Here is a 9,165-nt window from a genome sequence, read left to right as displayed (position 1 = left end):
CCTTTTCAATAGCTTTGATGAAAAAAAAAGCCTTCCTGAGTTTCCATTCAAGTGGTATCTTACCCTGGTCCTGCAGTCTCAAAATCCTTTTTTGTGAGGCTCCAAGAAGCTTCTATGTGTCCTTTGTGTCTGCCAAAGTATTGGTAAATTGTGTGATCGTCATATAATTACGCACAACAGAAACTGAACATCAGCAGCATTCTCAGTGTCTTGGTATCCTACACCATCCCCTTCTGTTCAAACTGTGGGGATATCACAAAGGAGAAACTCCTCTGCCTTGTTTCAGTTGGGCTACACCCATGCCACTAAGCCTGCAAGGTTCCACTGCAGGTACTTTTTTGTCACACCCTGCACTTCTCATCCCTTTGAGAAAAATACTAGAATGCCTTTTCTTTATTCTAAGAGGACTTTGACAACATAAAGCTTGAGGCTCTGGCTGCTCCAGCATGTTTCTACTGTAAATTTTCAATAAAATTCAGGCAGGAATTGAATTTGATTTACCAGTACGCCTCCTCATCCTTGGTCATGACTCAATGCAGTTTTGGCTGCCGTTTCAACCTTCCTTCACAAATCGGCATCCCTTTCATATCTGGAGCACCCATCATCTTTGGGCACGACAATGTCAAACCAGCAGTGTGTTGACCTACAACCTGAAGTCTTAGAAATCCCACTTCATTAAGCAGATTGCCAATGTGCCTAGTTTCGAAGAAATGTCTAGATTTTTACCCGTTGGTGTCCTTCCAACTGGATGGGCCCATGCTCTCTACTTTATCTTTTCATCAAACATATTCAGCTCTAAGTAAGAAAGATTCATTTGTTAAACAAAAACACAGTCTTAGAACACATTTTCTATATTACAGATGCAACCCAATGTCTGGCATTCCTCCCTTCTCTTAACCTTAGCAGTCATATTAATGTACAGCATTCCTCACCATTAGCAAGAATTTATTGGTAAATTCGTTGCTAGCCATTCCATACCAAAGTTTAAGCCCGTAGTCGGGCACTGTATACAGTATTTTACAGTGACACTATTAATATTATTTTTATTATTGGAACTGGAATATAAAATTTAGACCAAAGGCCAAACGCTGGGACCTATGAGGTCATTCAGTGCTGAAAGGGAAGTTGAGAGTAAAGGTTTTTCAGGTGGAAGAGGAGGAAAACCTCACGCTTGCACTATGAGACTAGAACGAAAAAGAGAAATTATGAACAGAGACGCAATACAAGGAACGAAAGGGGTTGCAGCAGCCAGGGCCCACGGAATGTGAGGTGCACTTACCTCCCTACGGGGTATTTTTATTATTATTATTAGGCATTTTAACAAGACCATTGGTTTTTCAGTATCATAAAATGAACTGAAAAGACTCTTTTAAAGAGTTTATCTTATTCTGACTCCTGCACTTTGCATAAGACGTTTTCCGTGGAGTGTTAACAAGAAATGTCTGATCTGAAGCTCTCTGTTCTCATTATACAGTATTTACATTTGGCATTGTGTGCCTTTGATGCTGTGAGGTGTTGACAAATATTTGGGTTTTAATCGATGGATATATCTCGTTCAGAGAACTAAGTTTTTATACATGTCATGTTCTATTTCTTCATTGCTTCTGTAATTCCAGTCACTTTGAAACTGTTCATAACTACATGTCCAAGTTCTGTGTGAATTCTTTTTTTCGTTAATACGGAATTGGTCCCCTAAGGATTTTGCATTTCTATCTCAGTATTGAAGCAGACTGTGCATGGAATGGACAATCAAAATTCGGTGGCTTATCTTTTTGAAAGAGTTCGTATTGCACAAGTTAAAAACGGTGATCTTTTAGTCGTGTGTTTTGCGGAAGCTGATGATCGTCTTCCTAAGATCATCATACGAATGTTTTTTAACCTGTGCAACGCTGAGGTCTTTGAAAATAATCAGCTCGATTTTGGTTGTCTGTGCAGCGTTTGCTTAAATACTGAGCTAGAAATACAAAATCTTCAGGGCAATTCCGAACTGAAAAAAAGAAACGCTGAGTTTTGAATCAAATGTTCCACTTGGTGTTTGTCTTGTAATGAACCTTTTGGAAGGTCACCACCGGACGAAGTGGGTGTTTGGTGCCACATGGGTAGTCTACATATTGAGTTCTGCTGCATTTGCTTTTTGTCTGGTGCCTTTTGGCTCTTCCCCATGCAGCCGCAGCAGCTGTCCAACTCCTCGCACTTAGCAGCAAACCTTTCATGCCAGGTACTATTTTGTGTCTGGTGATCTGCTTTGGGGGAAGATGTGATGCTTTCACTGTTCACCTAAAGTAAATGTAGTATTAAGAGGCACCTGGTGATCTGCTTTGGGGGAAGATGTGATGCTTTCACTGTTCACCTAAAGTAAATGTAGTAATAAGAGGCACGAAGCATTCCACCTTTTGAAATACTATGCACTGACAGCATACTTTCTGGACTTGCTTTTTCTACGCAGTTCATAGTGTGTAGCCTACTGTACTGTATGTCATTCGGAGTCAATTTCTGCTTTGACAATTGAATTCAAAAGGCCCTATTTACAGTAGATGCTTTGATTTTCAAACATCATTGAGTCGAGTGCCAATAGTTGCTACCGTACTAACAACAGATAAATTATGTTGAATGCTACATAAAAATGACTTGTCTTTAACTGGAGATAACACTCTTCCCTTTCTTAATAAAGATAAACAACTCGAGATATTTTCTATGTAAAGAGACCAAATGGTCATTATTAAAAAAACTGTCCTTTTGGAAGTTGTTAAAGAAAAGCCAATTCCAAGCTTTCGTTTTATGTAGAGAAGTAAGAATATAAAATTCATCTTTGGATGTGGTTAAATACAGTGAAAATGAAATAAATACGTATCACATTAGTTCTGATATACACAATACAAAAGACATGGAATAAATTTAAGATGAACCAGCAGCAGCTACCTTGTCGTCACACTATTTGCGTCTCTCCAGTATGTTTCAAACAGGAATAACTTCATCACACAAACCACCGGTGTGAGAACATACAGTATTTTCAATGAATTTCAAATGTAAACTCACTGATCCTTTCCTGGGCAAAAGGAAAATAGAGGGAGAAATAGCCAAATGGCGTGTTTTGCAACAGCAACCTGTCCTCACTAATCACAAAGTTTTCCTCAAAGATTAGTATCAGTCCGCTGCAAAACAAAAGCTTTACCTATTACTTGTATAATGATGAAAAACAGAAGCTCCAACAAAATGCATTTTTGGTTTTTCTTTTTTTTTCTAAGAATGAACGCCAGGACTTACTTGCAGTTCCAGTTAAAAGCGAAATAAAAGAAGTAATTAGAGGTCTCAAAACTTCAACTTTACACCATGTTTAAGGAGAGGATAAACCTGCTCCACGCTGACGACTTTCAACTGGATTCTGCAGCTGACGAAAGGGCAAAATTCTGATTCATTCCATACCCTCTATACTGTATTAAAAATAAACACTTAACTGAAATTTAATTTATACCAGAAATGAGATCAGGTCACTGAGGTAATGTAGGCACAGCTATAAAACTAATTGCAGGTGCCAAAGTCGAAACCTTTGGGGCCACAGGTACACCAATTCTTCGGAGTGCGTGACGCTTCATGTGCTTACTCAAGTGGTCAGAGCGCATGAACTTGGCACTACAGGAGGGGCAGCCAAACTTCTTCTCACCCGTATGAGTCCTTTTATGACGCGATAACTCGTCTGATCTGGCAAAACGTCTTTCACACCCTTCCCATGAACATTTGTATGGCTTCTCACCTGTATGTGACCTCATGTGAGATTTCAAATGAGATGACTTATAGTATGTTTTATCACAATCTGGAAATGGACACTCAAACGTTTTCCTTCTGTCTTCTTGATTTGCCTGTACTGGACCAGTGGAAATGAACAATGGTGAAAAAACACTGGAAGAAATTTGACTTCCTTGAGGAGCTACAATTAGATGAGTTATTCCGGGGTTGGACACTGGAATCATTGTTGATGGTCCATTCACTTGGGCCAAAATAATGGGAGTACCAGGTTTAACTGGGATCACAGATGGTATCTTTGGTGCTATTGCTACGAGCTTATTGCAATTTTGCATTCCTTTTGACATGGTTTTAGAGGTAGGCTCAACACTTGCTAGAGGGAGAACAGGTATTGAGCTGGAACTTTCAGCAACAGAGGATACATCCAATTCACGATCAGTATCCTTAGAGCATACAAAGATTTGCTCCTGAGCAGTGTGCACGATACGATGTGGGGGAGATTTGAGAGGCTCCACAACAGCACATTTATTTTCATTTTGCTTTGGCTGTCTCGTTGCTTTCACAATCACGGATACTGGAACTCCTGCCAAAGAGCCGGGCGTTGAAGACCTCGAACAATACCCAGCAAAGGAAGGACTGGGAGAACGGGGGGGCGTGCATGGCATATGGGGCGGCGTTTGATTCGTCAGTACCTGAAATGACAGAGAACATGGTTCATTATATTGTCTACCAAATAATGGTGAAGTTTTCTTATTTGTTATGATCAAGAAATGTTTTCAGGTTATACATCTATAGCAGACAGTGTAAGAGAGTGACTCAAATATGAAGAGAATCTGAACTAAATGTGTGTGAGCATTATGAACTCTGACACATCCTTGAACAAATATATACCTTTTCTAAGTCTGAATCTGAAAACTTTCTCTTTTTGTGTAGCGTGTGGTCATTAGACTCTTCTGCATCCGACTCCAGTGAATGATACATTGGCGATATACTTCCTTGCGATGATGGCGGGGAGGGAGGGAAATATGAATGTGCAGTATGGGCAAAGTTGCTGTCATGTTTCATCACATGCTGCTGTGAGAAGGACAGCAAAGTCTGCACAGCTTCAAAGTCATCAGGCACTCTGTTCCTTGGCAGTGTGGACCTCTCATGTTCCCTGGCTCCTTCGCACAAGGGCTTTGCACTTGCAGAGGCTGGAAGTGATGCTGGCCCAGTTGGTCTCTGCAAATACAGCCGTATTAATGTTCAGTGCTGGATACGAGAACAATATGTATTCAACACATGAACTTACAGATCATTGAACATAATACCATTTCCCACATATCCATAGTCACTTCAAAAACAAAAATCGTTAAATACACTCTGGTTAAATGAGATGATGCAATTTCGTTCTTTTTTTCTGTGGCATAAAACCATAAGTTCTAGCAGACTTTCCTAACAATATCCAACAGCATGAAGAGCGGTGAAAGGAATGGTACTATATTAAGGTCAAAGGCTGCATGTTCATGGTACATGCTAGACAGCACGGCGCCTACTTGTCTCCCCGCCTCCGCCCCACACAACCCATCCCGTTCCCGTAACCTCGTACTAAGTCACACAATTATTTATAGTTTGATATCCCAATAAATGTCTTTGCACTGTGCAAATATCTGAGATAAGGACAACATTATGTGGTATTTCAAAACCTCACTAGAATACCAACAGATTTGTGATGACTAAATCGAATAGAAGAATTGAATGACGCATCCCCCATCACGTGATGAGCATGTGAAATGGTCCTGAACACCGTAACCCCGGCCCCGCCCGCATACCCACCCAGCCTTTCCCAAGGGCAACATTGACTACACGCAATGTCTTCCCTTTATTTGCAATGGCAAACGAAATCAATGACGTCAAACTAAGATCACGATACTGCACTATGATTAACGCATGAGGCTGCTCAAATATCACAACACGAGTTTCCTATAACAGGTACTTATACTTTCTAGACACGTAAGTTACTGCAATATCGAGACACATTTAGCTACTGAAATATCGAGACGCATTCAGCCATTGGAATATCGATACAATTAGCTATTGCAATATCGAAACTTTTAGCTATTGACATAACGAGACACATTTAGCTACTGAAATAACGAGACACATCTGGCTATTGAAGAAAAACCGTGACACATTTAACCATTGAAATATTGAGAACATGCGAACTTCAGGTCCTCCAAGTTCTGATACAGACTCGTAGACACCTTAATTGCAATATCTACAACGTTTTGCATATACCTGTGTATATACTTCAACTTTTGGGGGAACAGTTCTTTTATGATAAACGCCTATAATTATTGCTACCATGGTATAGAAGAGTGTAGAGTGTGTCGACAGACGTCAGTGTGATGGGTGGTCGAAGGTCTAATTTCTGACCTGACTTAGTGTGCCACATATTTATTTACGACGATGAGAAATATACGAGAAGGCGCTTCCATCTGATATTTTCCTGTGGTATTCCACCATACAGTATATATATATATATATATATATATATATATATATATATATATATATATATATATATATATACATACATACACACACACACACACACACACACACACACACACACACACACACATATATATATATATATATATATATATATATATATATATATATATATATATGCGTGCGCGCGCGTGGACCAAAATTTCAACTTCCAAAATGTAACGGTGAAAGGTCGTCGGACCCGACAAGAGGTAAATCAATAGCCGTCATTTATTATGGAGACTAAAGACGACGGAAATGCTGAAAGACAGGAAACACTAATTGATAACCTTATTGTTGTTGAAGTCACTTGGAGCACTAAAAGATTCAAGGCTTAAAAATCTCGAAACTCGAACGACAGTGTCGGGAAGTAAACTTGCTTATTAATGGAACTCGCTAAAGCTTCAAACTGTGGGCCTGGACCAAGGATAGTTTGAAACAAATTTATAATGAAAGCAAGCACTGAGGGCGGTTACCTGGTCAGATGTTTGTTTCTACAATGCTTTCTAACCTTCATACTACCACAGACAGGCGAACTTGGATTTTCATATCTAAATTTGCATATCCTATTGAAAACACAAACACACACATGTATATATATATACACATGTATATATACACATACAGTATGTTATATTATATATATATATATATATATATATATATATATATATATATATATATATATATATATATATATGAGAGAGAGAGAGAGAGAGAGAGAGAGAGAGAGAGAGAGAGAGAGAGAGAGAGAGAGGAGAAGGGGTCGCTACAGCTTTGTGCACGTATGGATGACAACCAATAATGCCTGAGAAGGAAGGGCGCGCGAAGAGCGAACAACGAGAGATTGCTGCGATACTGAGAAGTGCCTGAACATTAACTAACTACATCCACATTCCCATCACCATTAGACTCGTCGTCATGTTATGGCGTCAACGTCCCGACAGGATTTTATTTTCAGAGCAGCAAAAGCACCACGAAGCGAGCGAGTGAGGGCAGTCTTCGTTTCATTCCGACCACTACACAGGGACAACATCGTCTAAGGCGTCATTCGTAAAAATTTCACACCAAGCACTAAAATGAGCCTCTGCTTCACCACTGTACACACAATTAACTTTGACTACCTTGTTTTCCCAATCTTGCATTGAAGGCAATGAATGTTTGTACATGATTTGCTTCTTCATGGTGAATATTCCACAGAGAATGCTAAAACAAATGTGTTCTACAGGCACGGCCAGTCTTTGTCGATAATATAAGCTTTCATGGCGCGCATTTCACAAGTCCGTTTCGTCGTTGTTGTGTTATGCGATGAATGTGTAAGTGAGAGTGCGAGCGAGTGGAGAGGAGACTGTCACTGGAGTGCCTGCCTGGCTGGGGCTGGCTGGCCTGCCGCCGCCGACGAGCGATGATGGTGCTCCTTCAATTCTCTTCGCCTCCCGCGCCCTATCTTATTGCTACACGCCACCAGAAAACCCTCTGTCAACTTGCGTTATTTATTCTGAAAGCCATTTTTGTCACGATTTGAAGCTGGGTTCGTCTTCTCATTATACGAATCAGTCACTTTCGTGACAGGTGCTGCGCAAATGCACAGTATTTTCTGCAGGAAATACGAAATGATATTATCAATATTGCAGCTGCAATGGAATAGAAATAACGAAAAGGGCGGGTGCCGATGCTGGCCAATAGCAGAAGGGGGTGGGTCTCCGTCAGCCAATCGGATATGAAGGAAGTATGTGTTCACGTGATCACTTCGTGCCTAGGCGTCCTCTTCACAAAGTGATCACGTGAACACCAAATGCTGCCTGCCGGATCTTACTGAAGTTACGAATCTCTTCTGGCCAAGCGGACGTTTCTAAAATTTTCGTTTCTCTGCAGCAGCAAATTCATTCACTTTTTGTTCCGTGAAGCACGGCTTAAAAACTGGTGAAACAAATTGATAATCAAATGATATTTAGGACGATTTGGTCATGTCTTCTTAAAGATCAATGTCACGGTTACGTGTGATAGGGAATCACGGGAATCATGCTGTTTGGAACCTAGATAAATATTCACAGAATTACGTTCAAGGTGTGCGTGAATAATGTCAGTGCGGTACGTGAGTGGCTGGACAATCAATGTCTACTCTACTTATAAATAAATAATTTAACTTTCATCGTCACAAAATACGCTTGGGATTGAGTTTTTCAGTTGTGCGAGGGAACTTTCGAGCCAAGTTCGTTTTTCTTCTATTTATTAATCCTCAGGGAAATATGTAAATACGTTTGGAAATGTCAATGATGGACGTACATAGGTCATGATACAATATTATTTTCAAGGTTCAACTCATATATGGGCTAATGATTGCTTATGATCAAACGGCCGCCCCTGCCACACCCGATCAGACTGAATTAAATAGCCTTTCCTTCGTTTACCTTGTTTCATGGACTCCCATGACACGCACAACCCTCGCTTTGGATTGCATGGCTGAAAGAGGTCTTATATGCGCATGTATGGGAATAACTGAACCCGTGTTAAAATCGATTCTCCATAAGAAACCTGGGAACTTCCATGAGAAGCTGTGATGCAAATGCTGCTGCTCTGCTCTTCCGGTGTGAATGTCAACCATTACAACTACTCATTTCATGAGTGACCTGGTCCAAAATATGTCACTACGAAAATAATCTAGATATCGTACACTGAAGATTTTAAATACAAGGAAAAAAGTTGTTACACAACCGACTGAATGTTAATCATGAACACACTTCTCTAAAAATAAAATGAAAACAAATTGCACCAGACGGATTAGTATCAATCTTTTGAGAATGGTGGACATACAATGTGCACCATTATACCCATCGTAACTTTACGGTGGCTATATACACACTCAACACACACACACACACACACACACAC

At 40.2% G+C, this 9,165-nt stretch overlaps 1 protein-coding gene across 1 annotated transcript; it reads right to left on the bottom strand.

Moving 5' to 3' along the window:
• Positions 1–2,761: 2,761 nt before the first annotated feature.
• LOC136843743 (Krueppel-like factor 7) lies at positions 2,762–7,924 on the bottom strand. Its single transcript, XM_067112400.1, has 3 exons — positions 7,398–7,924; positions 4,633–4,962; positions 2,762–4,433 (listed from the first exon to the last, which is right to left on the bottom strand). The coding sequence occupies exons 1-3, from the start codon at positions 7,455–7,457 to the stop codon at positions 3,489–3,491; spliced, it is 1,335 nt and encodes a 444-aa protein (XP_066968501.1). The 5' UTR covers positions 7,458–7,924; the 3' UTR covers positions 2,762–3,488.
• Between the last annotated feature and the right edge of the window lie 1,241 nt (positions 7,925–9,165).

Source organism: Macrobrachium rosenbergii, chromosome 12 (genome assembly GCF_040412425.1).
Source record: "Macrobrachium rosenbergii isolate ZJJX-2024 chromosome 12, ASM4041242v1, whole genome shotgun sequence".
Classification (NCBI taxonomy): domain Eukaryota; kingdom Metazoa; phylum Arthropoda; class Malacostraca; order Decapoda; family Palaemonidae; genus Macrobrachium; species Macrobrachium rosenbergii.
The sequence above is the reverse complement of the archived record's forward strand: the minus strand, read 5'-3'. Positions and strand labels throughout refer to the sequence as shown.

Excerpts from the sequence above, each read along its gene's own strand:
- LOC136843743 (XM_067112400.1), bottom strand. The coding sequence starts at position 7,457 with ATGAAGAAGCAAATCATGTACAAACATTCATTGCCTTCAATGCAAGAT. Across the intron at positions 4,963-7,397 it reads TGCAAGATTGGGAAAACAAG|AGACCAACTGGGCCAGCATC; the intron begins GTAGTCAAAGTT and ends CTGTATTTGCAG. Across the intron at positions 4,434-4,632 it reads CAGATTCAGACTTAGAAAAG|GTACTGACGAATCAAACGCC; the intron begins GTATATATTTGT and ends CTGTCATTTCAG.